Genomic DNA, 16,535 nt, shown 5'->3' with positions numbered 1-16,535 from the left:
TGAATTGGGCTGAAGTTTCAGCTTGAAGAGTAACTCCACTGGGGAGAAAAGGAGCAAAAACAGAAAATGTAAGCTATCATCTATGCACCTCCTGCTAGACACCAGTCCTCGACAGCCAATATATCATTTACTTCTTAAAACTCCATGTTTGAATCATTGCCTGTGCTTTTCAAATGATGAGCCCAAGACCCGGTGGGCAATTGGACCAAGGTTACAAAATGAAGTTGAAGTTCAGATCTGCGTGTGTTTGAACACAGGCCAACACTCTTCCTGTGACATGATGCTATTTGAAACGCCTTCCTGGTGCTCTGTTATTCCTCTCTCATGGGGCTTGTCAGGGAGGGAAGTGGCAGCCCGGGAGGCCCAGTGGAAAGTGCTCAAAGGTGTAGCTGTGGGAGCCATTCCCGGGGCAGTGGGGAAGAGTTCCGGTGGGGCTGGTCATTGGAGGCTCCAGCAGTGGGGCTGTCCCTAGCTAGGGCATGTCAAGCTCATCTGTGACTTGGGTAACAAAGGAGGGTGGGGAAGCAAAAGGGACCAGGAATAGTCTCTGGAGATGGGCCATACCACATGACCTAGGCCTCACATGGATGCAGGTTCCTCACCTCTTGGAGTCTCTGGCTAAGGGAATTCTGAGCCATCAAGAATTCCGGTTGAATCTCAGTGCCCCTTTGGCATCCTCTATCCTCTGCTTGCATGGCCAAAGTAACAGGACCCTCCTTCCCTCATGAGACAGGACAGCGACTATGTTTGGCACACAAACACTAGCTACAGGCCCAGCTTCAAGTCTGGGCTCTGATGCACACAGCTCGTGGGGCTATACATGCATTTCTTAAACTCTTTGACCTTCACTTAATTTACGATGACGTGAAGATAAAGAACGGCCACGTCAGAGGGTTGCTGTGAAGATTAAATGAGATGGTGGATGTACAGTGTTCATCCCAGTAATTGACCCAAATTCATCGCCCAGCCTTTGTTCACTAGGGTTATCACCATCATCATCATCATTACCATCACCATCACCAACTTCATTGGCTTCTTTTGAGATGGGCCATTTCATCACTCCACAGAGCCAATTGTGCATCTGTTCCTTGAATTGCACTGAAATGGTTCCCCTTACACATATCATTGGACCTAGTTCTCCCCTCTGGAGCAAAGCAGAAAAAACATATAAGAAGTCATACAGAAACACATATGGGCTTGGAAATCTGATTCTGGGCCAGACTCTTGGACAAGCCTCATAACCATATTCATCTATGCAAACAAACATTTTTGAGCACCTACCAGGAGTTAGGTACTGTTTTTGGCACTGGGGCTTCAGTGAACAAGAAAGACACAACATCTGTGGCCTAAGGTGACGCTTGGGCAAGGGAGGCAGCCCCTGAGCAATTCATTATGCAAGTGTTTATGATTCCAAGCAGTGCTGTGAATGGATGGTAGAGATACAAGAGGCAGCTGCTATGCTCTTTAATTTTTAAATCTGTAAAGTGTAGATAAACAAATCCACCTGAGGAAGCGGCTATGAGGGTTAAATGAGATCAAATTTATGTGTCTCATGTCACTCAGGAGGCTTTTTGAATGCCTGTGACGGGAACCCAAACCAAACTGACTGAAGCCCAAAAGGGAATTAATTGGCTCACCATAAATAAAATATAACTTGGTTGAATCCAGTGGCTCCGATGATGGCCTTTAAAAAATCCAAGTCTGTCTCTTTCTCCACCTCTCATCCCACCTTGCTTTGTGTTGGCTTCATTATCAGGCAGTCTCTCCCATGGAGGTGCATGATGGCCCCAGCTTGGTGGAAATTCTCCTTCCAATAGTTGTAATGGAAGTCCCAGGCATGAATCTCCTTGACCTGAGCCAGGCTGCATGCGTTCAAGGGTTCTCAACCAGGGGGCAATGTTGCCCTATCAGGGGACATTTGACAATGCCAGGAGATATTTCTGGTTGTCATAACACAAGGGTGCTAATAGCATCCAGGAGACGCCAGAGATGCCTCTAAAAATCCTACAGTGTGCAGGACAGCACCCACAACAATGAATGTTCCAGCTGCAAATGTGAAAAGTGCCAAGGTTAGAAAATCCCGGCAAATAACATTCTAATGCTCTGGAGTAAGTGCTTTAAAAAAGCACATCCTAAATGCCTTGAGAATGACCAGTGATTATAATGTTGACCGGCCAGGCCTGTATCATGTCCCCACTCCTGAAGCCATGATGAGGTGAGACAGGCAGGAGGCTTCTTGGTGGAAATCTGAGGAACTCCTTCCCGGAAGAAGGATGAGGGTTGAGCAAGCACCGACAACAAGCATCCCATTCATCACTCTAGGGAAATAGCAGGTTTTCAGAAGGTCTGTTTTCCCCCTCATCTTTTTCTACTTCAACTCTTTAAAAGGCATCTTGATTTTATAGTAGTAGAGAATAACTGTAGCTCTCTAGGTGCCTGCCAGAGGAGCCTGCAGTGCACAAGGCAATTGTGCATTGGTTAGCCCAGGCTGCCATATCAGAATACCACAGAGGGCGTCGCTTCAACAATAGACATTCCTTTTCGCACAGTTCTGGAGGTTGGAAGGCCATCAAAGTGTCGGCAGGTTTTTTCCTCCCGAGGCCTCTCTCCTTGACTTGCAGATGGCTGCTTTCTTTCTCGCTGTGTGCTCCCTGTGTCTCCTTTCCTCTTCTTACAAGGACACCGGTCATACCACATTAGGGTCACTTCCCTATGACCTCATTTTAGCTTAATTACCTCCACAAAGGTCCTGTCTCCAAATGCAGTCACATTAGGGGTTAGGGCTTTAACATGTGAGCCTAAAAAAAAACCCCAATCTCTTTCTCCACCTCTGAGCTCACCTTGCATTGTGTTGGCTTCATTGCCAAGCATTCTCTCCTGTGGATGTGCAAGACGGCCCCAGGTTGGTGGAAATTCTCCTTCCAATAGTTGTAATTAAAGTACCAGGCATGAATCTCCCTGACCTGAGCCAGCTTGCACGCATTCAAGCGTTCTCAACCAGGGGGCAGGAACACAGTTCGGTCCATGACAGAGCAACGCACCATGCTGCTGACAACCTCTGTTTTCAGGCTGAAATTGTCTCAGAAAATCAATTGTCAAGAAGCAGAGCCTGAGACAGGGGTTGGGATGCCCATGTCCTGTGGAGGAAGGGCTCTTCAGGAGTAATCTTTAAGGTGGGGAAAGCAGAAAGCAGCAGGGGAAGGAGCTAAGCAAGGCTGCACTCCCAGGTCAAGTGTAGCCTCACCTGGGGGAGCTCTGGGGCATAATCGCATCACAGAGTCACCCAACTTGGAGTAAGGGAGCTGCGCCCACCCCTGCAGGTCATCTGTCACTCACTGCAGGCTGCCTTGGGAGAGGAGGATCTGCCTTCACAGCTAATGCCAATCTTCTGGAGAAGGGTCAACCCTAAGCCTTTAGAAGCCAGCATTCATTGACCTGGGGAATCCCTGAGGGGATAGGGAGACACCAGCCAGCCAGGAAACCTGATCCTCAACCCTGCTTCTCCCAGCCTTAGAAGACTTGCTAGCATAGTGAGAATAGCAAGAACGCCCGAAGGAGACTTGGGTTCATGATGGGACATAAGGGGAAAGCCTGGGCATGATAGATAAGACCAGAAAACTTCAGGAAGGCAGGGTTCCAAAGTTCAAAACAAAGTCAACACTTCCAAAACATGAGGCTTCAGTGGTACAAGCTGTCCTGCATCACCGGTTTGTTTTTATTATGGATACAACCCCTTTGGTATTACAGATGCATGAGCCGGGAAAGCAGACTTAGAAATCATGACATCTCCACTCCCATCCCCCACTGCCTCGCACACATCTATGAGAACCAAATACTGGCCTTCTCTGAGCTCACATAGGACTTTCTGTTCCCTGTGTTACGCCAGTTGGCATTTTGGGTTGTAATTATTTCATTACGTTTCTGTCTCTTCCCTGATAAGGGAGCTCTTTGATGTCAGAACCATGTGTATCTATGGCACCAAGCACCCAGCAGCTTGTACACAGCAGGCAGGCAGTAAATGTTTGTTGGATAAATGGAAGGATGGGTGGCGAATGCTCGATGCTTGAATTTTTCTATCACAGCTCCCCGAGGTGGCCATCCTTGCTTGCACCTGAGCATCCGTGCATGCTTGCACACTTTCCGTTCCTTCACCCATTTATTTACTCACCACGTATCTGTTGAGTACCTTCTATGTGCCAAGCACTCAGGGGTCAGAAAAACTGACAAAGTCCCTGTCCTCCTGAAGCATGCAACCACGCAGGGAGCACAGTAAGTAACAAGCACATGGACTGTGCCATTCAGTCTGTGACAAGTACCAATGCAGAAAATAGAGCAGCTCAAGGAGGCCAGAGGATGCTAGGGAGGGCACGGAGCTCACCGCTTTGTTCAGAGGATTCTCTAAAATGGTGACCTGTGCAGGGAGCACTGACAGAAGCAAGAAGTAAGCCATGCTCATCCCTGGGAAATAGCTCTCCAGGCAGAAGAGGCAGCAGGTGCAAAGGCCCAGGGGCAGAAACAGGCTCCACTTCTTTGCAGATGAGAGAGGAGGTCAGTATAGAGATAATCATAGGAAACTAGATGTGTTATTTGGAGTCAGATCCTGAGGACTTTAGAGGCCAAGGTTGAGACTCTTCCTCTGAGCAAAATGGGAAGTCACTGGAATGTTTTAAGAACTGATCTGACTTGCATTTGGAGAGGTGTGCTGTTATCAGAGGGGCTCAGAGCCTGGTTGGGAGTACCTTGCAATAGCCCAGGTGAGAGAGGATATGGTTTGCACCAGGGTTGGAACACGAGGGAAGGCGGGTGTCTGGGCGCAGATGCAGGTGCAGAAATGCAAGCAGAGGGCATGTAGGAAGGGTCTCTTGGGATTTCCTCTGTGTTCTTAGTGAAAAAGAAAGCATGGTCATCAGCTGAGAATGACAAAAAGGGGATTTGAAGAGAGAGGAAAAACATATGAAATAGTCCTCTAGGAGAGAAGGTGCTGGGTGGACCAGGAATCTATAGACTCTGTGCAGGGGAGCCTTAAAGCTTCTTGAGGTTGGTTGTCATGAGTTTCAGGTGAGACAGGACAACACAGCTATATGTTTTTCTCCAGCCAAGCTGAGCTTTGTAGATGCCAGGCAGACAGAGATTTCACCAGCTGGGGTGTTGCTAGGCATATGTAATGAAAGGGGGTGGATGGGCATATAAATATTTAAAGAGATCGGCCAAGGATTCAAGCTGGGTACACAGGCTTGAATGGATGAACTCGTGGGTGACAGATGTGGAAACGAGGCATGATCTTGGCTAACAGGCTCAGTCAGCCTGAAGATTTATTGGAAGGGTACGTGGAGAAAGTCATTATTTCAATAGGCTCTCTGGTCTACCAGAGCTTAATGAAAGTACTTTCCAAATTCAAACTGAAACAGAATTCTCTATGTCTTCCCCCAACCCGTCCTGGTCCTCTGCACCAAGTTAAAACATGGCATGGAGGAAGGTAACTCCCATGCTTTCTCTGACCTTCTCTTGTCCAGGCTAAATGTCTCCAGCCCCTTTGACACTTCTCAAGGGACATGAGCTCCAGTATCCTCATCACCCTACCATTCCTCCTTGTATTTGGTCTTTTGTTCCCCCTGAGAGCTGATAACTTTCTGGTTTCACGGGGAACATTCTACACTATTGGAGAAGCTCTAAACAATGAATCAAGCATCCCAGATGGAGTTCTGGGGGGCACTGGAGTTCTGCTTTCAGAATTAATCTCACTTGCTTCTGTTGCTGTTTGTCCACAGGAAACAAATGGAAGCAATGATTAAAGTCCTGCTCTGAAGGCCAGTGAGTCAGCTTTGCAAAGGATTTGCACATGTTTTCATCAAACAATCCTGTCAGGCTGAGGGTTATTTTGGGAAGGAATATATTAATATGATAAACTTGCCCAGAGAGTGTGCAGTCCCATTTGCAAATGTTTCAAGTCAGACTTTCATGTAATTTTAACATTCTCACAAAACTTTCATGCAATTTTAACATTAGCACAAAATACACCGTCATGTACAAAGCAAGGGTTCAGACCAAAGCCTCTGGAGGCATCCTCGGCTCCTCTGTGTCTCTCCATCTCTGTCCAGTCCATCAGCAAATCTCACCAACTCAGTCTTCAAAATATGGTAGGATCTGACCACTTCTTGCTACCCACACTGCTCCCAGCCTGGTCCAAATCACTACCAGTGGTTGCCTAAGCTGTTGTGGTAGCTCCCCAGTTGGTCTCCCTGCATTCATACTTGCCCCCCACAGTCCAGGAGCAAAAGAGAAGATTGAGGGGTCTTGTTCAAGTATTAGTCAGCCAGTGTCATTCCTCTCCTTGGAATCTCCCAGTGGCTGCCATTTCCCCCACAGTGGAAACCCTAGTTCTCATGGTGGCATAGAAGACTCTCTGAGCCCCTCATTTTTCTTCTCCACTTTCACCTTCTACTGCCTGCTCCCTGGCTCCCCGCTGCCTCCAGCCAGGCTGGCCTTACTGATGTTTCTTTCTTTTTCTTTTGTTTTTGTTTGTGTTTGTTTTTGAGATGGAGTCCCACTCTGTCACCCAGGCTGGAGTGCAATGGCATGATCTCAGCTCACTGCAACCTCTGCCTCCTTGGTTCAAGTGATTCTCCTGTCCCAGCCTCCTAAGTAGCTGGGAATACAGGCATGCACCACCACACCCGGCTAATTTTTGTATTTTTAGTAGAGATGGGGTTTCACCATGTTGGCCAGTCTGATCACGAACTCCTGACCTCAGGTGATCCGCCCACCTGGTCGCAGATGTTTCTGTAACAGGCCAAGCCTGCCTCCACGTAGCACTGTGCCTGGAGTGCTGCTCTCAGATACTCATGTGGCCCCTTTAATCTCCTCCTTCATGTCCGTGTTCAGCTGTCATGTCTCAGGGAGGCCCTCCCCGTCCATGTGTGTGAAACCACACCCTCTTCTCTGCTTCAGTTGTCTCTACAGCATCTATCACCATCTGACATGCTGCATTTTTTTTACTTGTTTATTGGGAAGAACATAAGATCAGGGACTATATTGTGATGATTGTTATATGCCAGGACCTGGAATGGTGTTCAACGGCCAGGTCATACTCGCATGTGTATTGAATGAATCAGTGTTAGTTGAACGAATCAATGACTGTTGAAAGAATGAATGGCTATGAATAAATTTGACAGTTACCATTGCAAGTAGCTTAGTATCATGGTTACTAGAATGCTGGATCTTCCATTTAATAGCAAAGTTAAGACCAAGGTACTTAACTTTGAGATATGTTTCCCCATGTGTGGGGTAACAAGGTCACTGAACTCATGGGGTAACTTTGGACAATGTGTAGAAAGTACTCAAAACAGTACCTAGCCTGACTTAAACACTTAGTGAATGTTAGCTATTACCATTGGTTATTTAAAATATATTTAATTTCTTGAGGTCCCAAATATGTTTCAGGTGCCATCTTATTCACTTTACATAGATTATTTAATTCTAATTCTCCTGGGGGCCTTACAAGGTAGACATTATTTTATCCATTTTACAGGTAAGGAAAGCAAAGCTCAGAGAGTATAAGAAACCTGGCCAAAGTCATTCAATTAGAGTATGGCTGGGCTGTCCAAGCAGGGACACTGTTGGAGGTGGATTCAGGAAAACATTTGTCCTGCCCAGAAACTTAGAAGTTGAATTGAGACTAAGGACAGACCAGAGGTTGGCCACGTGGAGGAAGCCCAGGTCAACATGCCTTGCCTTCCAGAATTTATTTCTGTGGATTTTTGTTTTGTTTTGTTTTTGATTTTGAGTCAGAATCTCCCTCTCTTCACCCAGGCTGCAGTGCAGTAGTGCAATTCATGGCTCATTGCAGTCTCCACTTCCCCAGGCTTAGGTGATCCTCCCATCTCAGCCTCCTGAGTAGCCAGGACTACCTGGGACTACAGGCATGTGCCACCACACCTGGGTATTTTGTCTATCATTTTGTAGAGATGGGGTGTTGCCATGTTTTCTGGGCTGGTCTCTAATTCCTGGGCTCAAGTGATTCACCCACCTCAGCCTCCCAAAGTGCTGCGATTACAGGTGTGAGCCAGCATGCTTGACCTATTACTTAGTTTATGCAGCAAATCTGTTTGGGGCACCTGCATGTGCCAGGAACTGGGTTAGTGGCTGGGGCTACAGTGACAAGACAAAATCTTTGTCCTCATGGAGCTTATATTCTAGAGGGAAAAGATGAACAATGAACATGAAAATAAATTATAGAATAACTTCATATGCTGTTGAGGATGTGAAGAAAATAGAATTGGGTGACGGGATTGAGGGGAAGGGGCTCTGCATTTGGGAGCAGCCATCAGACAGAGTGTCAGGAGGTGACATGGGAGCTGGAACCCTGGTGAGATAAGTCAGTGATGCCATGAGCAGAGGGGATGGCAGGGACAAGGGCCATGAGTCGGGAGCCAGCCTGGTGCACCCAGGGGACCATGAAAAGCCTGATGAGTTTGGAGTTGGCAAGATTGGTGTGATTGGTAATGAATGAGCTGATGGTGGCCGGACCACAGCCACGCTGGGGGACTGGAGATGGGAGCCGTGGTTTGATTTGCGATGTATTCTGGAAGTAGTGCAGCCAGCGCTCAGTGATGGATTGGATATGGGTTGTTGAGAAAATAAAGGATGTAAATATCATTCCCAGGTTTTTGGCCTAAGTCACTCAGAAGACAGAGGCTTCATTTACTCAGATGGAAAGGCTGTGGAGAGAAGAGTCTGGGTGCGCGTGGCCAGGGCTGGTTAGTAGTGGGGGTCCAGGAGTTCTGTTTTGGACATGCTTGGTTTGAGAAACCTCCTAGTCTTCCAAGTGGAAGTGTCCAGGAGGCAGTTAAATATGTGAGTCTGGAGTTGAGAGAAGAGTCCGGGTCAGGGATACAGGTGGGATTTGTCATCACCTGAGATAATGAAACCACCAGGGAGGGCATATAGAGAGAAATGTGACTAGAGAGATGGTTGGAGCTCTGGGACACCCCAAGGTTGAGGGGTGAGGACAAACCAGCCTAAACACAGGAGAGGCTGGGAGAGAGAAAACAGGGGAGGGAGGGACACCAGATGTCCAGAGAAGACTGAGTTTCAACAGAGGGGGAGTGGTCCACACATCACATGCTGGGGCCACGTTTATGGAGGAGTCTCACTTGGAGGGGAGCAGAGGCAAGGGCCAGCAGCTGTGAGGAATGAGGGCCAGGAAAGACAGTACTGAGATGCATTTGTGCAGGGATAACTGAGTGGAGAGGGAAGAAATTCCTTTTTTATTATTTTTTATTTTAAAACAGACTGGAGTGCAGTGGTGTAATCACGGCTCACTGTAGCCTTCACCTCCCAGGCTCAAGCAATCCTCCCACCTCAGCCTCCCGAGTAGCTGGGATTACAGGTATGCACCACCACATCAGGCTAATTTTTCTTTTTCTTTCTTTCTTTCCTTTTTTTTTTTTTTTTTTTTTTTTTGGTAGAGACAGGGTCTCACTATGTTGCCCAGGCTGGTCTCAAACTCCTGGGCTCAAACAACCTCCCACCTTGCCCTCTCAAAGCGCTGGGATTACAAGTGTGAGCCACTTCACCTAGCTGGAAGGAATTCTTTTCTATCTGTCTCTCTATCTGTCTATCTATCTATCTGTCTATCTGTCTATCTATCTATCTATCTATCTATCTATATGTCTCTATCATCTATCTCTCTCTGTCTACTATCCATCTGCTATCTATCTCTCTCTACATATCTATGCATCTACAATCTATCATCATCTATCTATCTCTGTATACTATCTATCTACTATCTATCTATCATCTATCTATCTATCTATCTATCTATCTATCTGCTATCTATCTATCTATTTAGTGGGGTGGAGGCTACCTGGGAAGGAAGAGGTGAGACCCAGTGCAGGAGAAGACTGACACGCCTTGGCCCAGAGCAGGGAGAGCTCATCCAGGTGCAGGTGGGCAGGTGAGTTTGGAGTGGCTGCAGGAGATCACCCTCAGCTGATAACAGCCTTTCCCACCCCCTCTGTGAATTGATTATTAACACTGACAGGTTCCGGTGTCAAAGGTGAAAGGAGACAGTCTGTGCAGCAGCTGTCAGCTTTGTCACCCTATCCCAAAGGTTTCACACTGAGTCTGTACTAGGGAGTGCAAGCCTGAAGGGGTGGGTCCAAGAATCTAGATATTTGTAAGTGTTTAGTAAATCCAGTAAGCAGTCAGGCTTCAGAGTGCCTCAGAGGGGCTCACATTACCCTTAAGGTCATGAGAAATATTATTTGAGTATCCAACGTCCAGGTTGCCTGTCGTAGGGCAGTGGAGAAGGTGTACGGGATTAGGGGGTCGAGTTCTGATTTCTCGCCAGCCCTTTATTCTCACTGTCTACAGATTAAAGAACACACCATTTTGCCCAACCTCCAAGAACCCTCAGAATCCAGCCACTGCTTTCCTCTCCTGCCTGGCCTATCTCAACAGTCTTGCCACAAAGTTTTCTTACCCCAGAATCTACACCAATGAAGATTTTCCCTGGGAGGCCTCAGTGGGTAGAACGGAGACCCACAGACCCACAGATGGGAGGTATGGGGAGAATATTTTGGCTTATCCTGAAAAATTGTTTTTAAAAAAATATTTTGCAGTCAGTCTGCTCCTGCCCCTGGGATGGGGGGTGAAAGAGAGAGGCAGCATTTCTGGAGCTCAAAGCTAGGGCCACGCAGTGGAGGGGGCAGGGGGCAGGGACCACAGAGAGAAGGCTGGAGCCATAGAGGAGCTGCACCTGCGATGGTCACAGAGGGCGGGAGTGGGGAACCTTGCTTCTCCCTGTCCAGGCCCTCCAGGAAGGTCTCTTCTTGGCCAAGCCCCCACCCCCAGGAAGCCAGAACCTATTAAGAGTGGCCAATCCTACTGGGGATTCCTCCTAAGAAGCCAGAAGGCAGTGGATTCATGGTGTGCAGTTCCCTTTGAAACAGAGCGGGGACTGGAGAACAAGTAGGCAGGAGATGCACGGGTCCAGGTGTACAAGCTCATAGCCTCGATGCCTTTACTTCCACAAGTCAGAGTTGCTTGTTAATAAGCTTTTGTGGGACAATTTATCTGATGCTTGTGTTCCTAATTAGACTGTGAAGTCCATGAGGTGAGAACAGGAATGACTCCCTTTTCCCAGCGGAATAACCAGGGTCTGACACTGACTGTTTGCTGACCTAGCTGGAGAACACGCTTTCAGCCCAGGTTCCCCACTCCAAAGCCTTGTCTCCCACCCCTCCTCTCACCCATGGCCGCACTTTCTCCATAAGGAAACTGGAGGTTCCTTAGAGGCCTGCAGGGAGGGCCAGAGACTCTGAGCAGCGTGGTGTGTGGCCGCTGTGTGTGGCGCTCCCACCAGCAGAAATGAATACCTTCAGGCTCATCTTGATTGCACCCAGAGCCTGTGACCTTCCTCAGAGAATCAGGGACGTGCATCTTGAATGGAGGCTTTAAGTGTTTGCCAAGTCATAATGAGTTTCTTTTTTCTATCATGAGGTCCATTTAAATTAATATTTTAAAAACAAAATTTATTTCTTTTTGAATAATTAATACATTCCTGTGGCTGAACTTTCAAAGGGAACAAATGAATGTAAAGTGAAGGGTTTCCTTTCCATTTCTGTCCTCCAGCCACTTTGCTCCCTCCCTGGAGGCAACTGATGCTACCAGTTTTTTGTGTCTTTTCCAAGGTTTGTGACTAATCTACACACATAGAGACACACACAGATGCACACACACACAGAGACACTTCTTTCTTACATAAATTGTTGCATATTTTACAAAAAGTTCTGTACCTTGCTCTTTGTACTTAGTATATGTTGGAGATCTTTCCACATCAGAATCTACAAACCTGCCTCTATTTTAATGTCTGCATAATGTCCCACCATATGGATGTAGCATAATTTATTTAAATAGTAACTAATTAATGGACACTTGAGTTGTCTCAACCACTGGCTACTGCAGTGAACAATCTTTGTACTAGCATGATTGAGCTATGAAAGTCATTGACCCTGGAATTCTCCAGGAAGATCTAGAAAGGGAAGAAAAATTAGTGGAAAGTTTGAAACAAGTCAGAAAGAGTGGATAGGGCTCTGGACTAGAAGCCAAGAGATCTAACTCCTAAAAGTAACTTTAAAAAGGCCCCCCCTCAAGTTCCTAGCTTCCCACAATTTATAAAACAATTTAATATCTGTTAGCTCATTGAGTCTTTAGGAAAAAAATAACCATAAAAGGCTAAGATGTTTCACCAACTGCTTGACAAGCAATGGGGAAAGAATTCTCTGTTTAATAAATGGTGTTGGGAAAACTGGCTAGCCATGTGCAGAAAGCAGAAACTGGACCGTTTCTGGACACCTTACTCTAAAATTAACACCAGATGGATTAAAGACTTAAACATAAGGCGTAACACCATAAAAACCCTAGAAGAAAACTTAGGCAAAACCATTCAGGACATAGGCATGGGCAAGGACTTCATAACTAAAACACCAAAAGCATTGGCAAAAAAAGCCAAAATAGACAAATGGAATCCAATTAAACTTAAGAGTTTCAGCACAGCAAAAGAAACAATCATTAGAGTGAACCAGCAACCAACAGAATGGGGAAAAATTTTTGCAATCTACCCATCTGACAAAGGGCTAATATCCAGAATCTACAAAGAACTAAAACAGATTTACAAGAAGAAAACAAACAACCCCATTCAAAAGTGGGTGAAGGATATGAACAGACACTTTTCAAAAGAAGACATTTACGAGTCCAAGAAACATATGAAAAAATGCTCATCATCACTGGTCATTAGAGAAATGCAAATCAAAACCACACTGAGATATGATCTCATGCCAGTTAGAATGGCAATCATTAAAAAATCTGGAGACAACAGATGCTGGAGAGGATGTGGAGAAATAGGAACAGTTTTACACTGTTGGTGGGAGTGTAAATTAGTTCAACCATTGTGGAAGACAGTGTGGCGATTCCTCAAGGACCTAGAAATAGAAATTCCATTTGACCCAGCAATCCCATTACTGGGTATATACCCAAAGGATTATAAATCTTTCTGTTATAAAGACACATGCACACGTATGTTTATAACAGCGCTGTTTACAATAGCAAAGACCTGGAACCAACCCAAATGCCCATCGATGATAGACTGGACAAGGAAAATGTGGTACATATACACCATGGAATATTATGCAGCCATAAAAATCGATGAGTTTGTGTCCTTTATAGGGACATGGCTGAACCTGGAAACCATAATTCTCAGCAAACTGATGCAAGAACAGAAAATCAAACACCGTTCTCACTCATAGGCGGGTGTTGAACAATGAGAACACATGGACACAGGGAGGGGAGCATCACACACTCAGGTCTGTTGGAGGGAAATAGGGAGGAACAGTGGTAGGTGGGGAGGTTGGGGAGGGATAACATGGGGAGAAATGCCTAATGTAGGTGACGGGGGGATGGAGGCAGCAAACCACATTGTCATGCAACAATGGTAGGTACCTATGCAGCAATCCTGCATGTTCTGAACATGTACCCCAGAACCTAAAGTGCAAATGTATATATATATATATATAATATTTGCTTTATTGCAGTGGTAGAAGCAGACTTGCAATATCTTCAGCGTATGCCTATATATGATAAAGACTGCATATTATAGTATTGTGTAAAGTAGGCACTATTGTATGAATGGGATTGGGACAACTGAATTGCCATGTGAAATAAAATAAATAAATAAAATACTGTAAGAAAAAGTAAGGATAATAAGAGTACCTATCTTTTTGGGTCATTTTGAGAATTAAATTAGCTACTCATGTAAACTACTTAGAAAAGGGTCTATCCTATAGTAACAGTTCAATAAATACGAGCTTTTAATATCACTTTGCAAAAGTAAGAAAAGATAACACAGAGCAATAGCGTTCAAAGTCCCCTAGCTCCTGAAGGATAGAGCTGGTGCAGGAATCCAGGCCCCTTGGCCTCCAAACAAGTCAGATTTGAACCACAAAGTCTTAGGCATGTGTTTATAAAACAGCGATGGCAGTCCTGACACAGAGCTGTTAATAATAATTATTGCCAATTCCCTGATCTTGTTTGGGGGGATTGGTCCAGCCATACACTTAGTACTGTAGTCCATCAAATCTAAGATGCCGTTGGGTCTAAGAAGTATTGTTGTTTTGTGAGCCACTGGAAAGGAAAGGAAATAAGGAAGGGAGGGGAAGGAAGGAGCCAACTGAACTTGTAGGATGCTATACTAGTTGTCGAGCTGCTGTCTCTCAGCTCCACACTTACCCTTCTGGGCGCTCTCTCTCTCTCTGATGCTGGGGCTAGGACCTGCACCCCTATTTGTCCTATGCCAATAGGGGCACTGGAGGAGAGAGAAGGGACTTGCTTTTTCATGTTTGTCTGAATTTCCTGCCAGTCCCAGTGATGACACTGGCAGTTGATTCCAGCCTCCAACTTTTATCCACTTCCAGAACCAGAATCATGCTGCCCCTCAAAGGAAACAGTACCAGTGGGCAGTGCCCATTCTCAGAGGTCTTTGGGGCCCTCCTCCAGGCCCCTGAGGTGTCAGTACCACATAAGAAACACCCCCTCTTCAGAGGCCTTCCTTTTTGATATCTCAGTTCTTCAATATCTGCTTAACCAATTCCCTATGTTAAATTCTTTCCATTAAAATACCTAGAGTGCTTTCCATTTTCCTGCCTGAACCCTGACTCAAGAATTATAAGATGCATATTGATTTCAGAATGTTAAATAAAAGTCTTAGATTTAATGCAATAAAATACGACAGAGAACTCACAGATGTCAAGGCTGATGGTGCCTTTGGAAGTGACCTAGTAGACCCCAGGGCTGAACCCAGGGGGATGAAGTGCCTTGCTCAAGGTCACACAGCCAGAGGTGGCAAGGCCAGCGCTCCCCACACTATACCTGAGTCTTACTCTACTCATCCTTCAGAAGGGCCTGGCCCCTGCTCCTGGGATGGACGGTTCTGTGACATGCCTCATGGTGAGATGTCTTCATCAAATCTCTCCTTTCTTTCCAGGAAGCACACTTTGCTGGCCAATAATGGGTTTGCAATTTCTGCTGCATTGCTGATGGCCTGCTCGCTCCAGGCAGGAGTCTTTGAAATGCTCATCGTGGGACGCTTCATCATGGGCATAAATGGAGGTGAGAGTTCACCCCGACAGGAACAGTAACATATTCCTTGGGGGTGTCCCAAAAGGTGAGAGGTGTTTGGGGCAGTCACATGGCTGGAGCTCTCTGCTGATAGTGAGTTGTCAGGGACCGAGAATGCTAGAAGTCTGCATAAAGTGGGACAGTCCTGTGGGATGAGCCATCCAATTCATGATGCTCTAGCCCCTAATTGAGGAATGTTGGGCAGGGTCCCCAGTATACCCTAAAGACCTGGGAGGTCTTCAGTATGTCATGTCTTCTGCTTGGTCACCTTCATCACAATGTTCATATTCCAAGGTTATCTGTGGTTTTCAGGGGGCTTTTATGAGGATGGTGTTTCTTCTCTGGGCCTCCAGCTCATTTGTTGCTTCATTTACTCGCCAAGTGTTTGTGGAACACCTGCAAGGGCTGGCATGCTCTAGATGGAGACACAATGATTAACAAGACTCTGTCCCTGGAGCCTACGTTCTAGTGAGCAGGCAGATACATAAAGTAGATAGTAGCAGGTCCTAGGAAGAAAACAAAGCAGGGCACGGGGGTGGTGAGGGCTGTTTTAGAAAGGCCAATCAGGGAAGACTGCTCAGAGGAGGAAGTATGAGCAGAGACCAGAGGAGCCGAGGGTGAGAACTGTTCCCAGCAGAGAGAAGAGTGTGATGACAGCTTAGAGGTGGAAGGGGGCATGGCATGTCTGAGAAAGAGCCAGGAGATGTGTGGGTGCTTATGAGGGCAAAGAGGAGCGGGGGCCAGATCACACAAGCCCTTGCAGGCCATGGTGAGGACCGTGGGCCTGTGCAGAGTGTTCAGGGAGGGTTGAGAGGAATGTGGCATGGGCTGGTTTGTTCCAATAAGGGAATGTGAGGGGAAGCCAGGAGTGGAATCAGAGGAGCCAGCTGTTCAGGGAAGGGACTGGGCTGGGTAGGGAACTGGGGAGAAGGGGACAGATCCTGGCTGTAGGAGTGAGAGTAGGAGACTTAAGATACATTGTCAGACAAGCTCTGCTCTCTTTCTAAATAGGCAAATCCATAAAGTATCACTGTTAGGGATTTGTGGAAAGATTGCAAGCTTTAGAATTAGAGAGCCCTGAGTTTGGATCTCAGTTCTGTCTGCTGCTTGCCAATTTCTGATTTGTGTAAGTTACTTAATGTCTCTGAGTCTTGGTTTCTTTTCTTCTCTATTTGTAAAATAGAGATAGTAATCCCTGCTTTGATCCGGCTGAAGAGAATAAATACCAATGTTGGTAAATAAATAAATAAATAATCCCTACTTTGAAAGGCTATACGTTATCAGGCTGAACTGAATCTCTTTCTCTCTCTCTCTACACACACACACACACACACACACACACACACACACACACACACACA

General features: G+C 46.3%; 1 protein-coding gene across 3 annotated transcripts in view; it reads left to right on the top strand.

Moving 5' to 3' along the window:
- SLC2A9 (solute carrier family 2 member 9) overlaps nt 1–16,535 on the top strand; it is a 229,987-nt gene that overhangs the window by 40,677 nt on the left and 172,775 nt on the right. For 2 of the 3 annotated variants that reach the window (XM_032254205.1, XM_032254206.1), the window contains one exon: nt 15,041–15,165. In XM_032254205.1, coding sequence (XP_032110096.1) covers nt 15,041–15,165 — 125 coding nt within the window. Of the gene's footprint in view, nt 1–9,850; nt 9,956–15,040; nt 15,166–16,535 lie in introns of all 3 variants that reach the window. The other variant, XM_032254204.1, reaches the window with a different exon arrangement.

The sequence above is a fragment of the Sapajus apella genome, unplaced genomic scaffold (assembly GCF_009761245.1).
Source record: "Sapajus apella isolate SASKATOON/1434 unplaced genomic scaffold, GSC_monkey_1.0 scaffold85, whole genome shotgun sequence".
Taxonomy (NCBI): Eukaryota; Metazoa; Chordata; class Mammalia; order Primates; family Cebidae; genus Sapajus; species Sapajus apella.
Note: the sequence above shows the minus strand (reverse complement) of the source record. Positions and strands in the feature narration are given on the sequence as shown.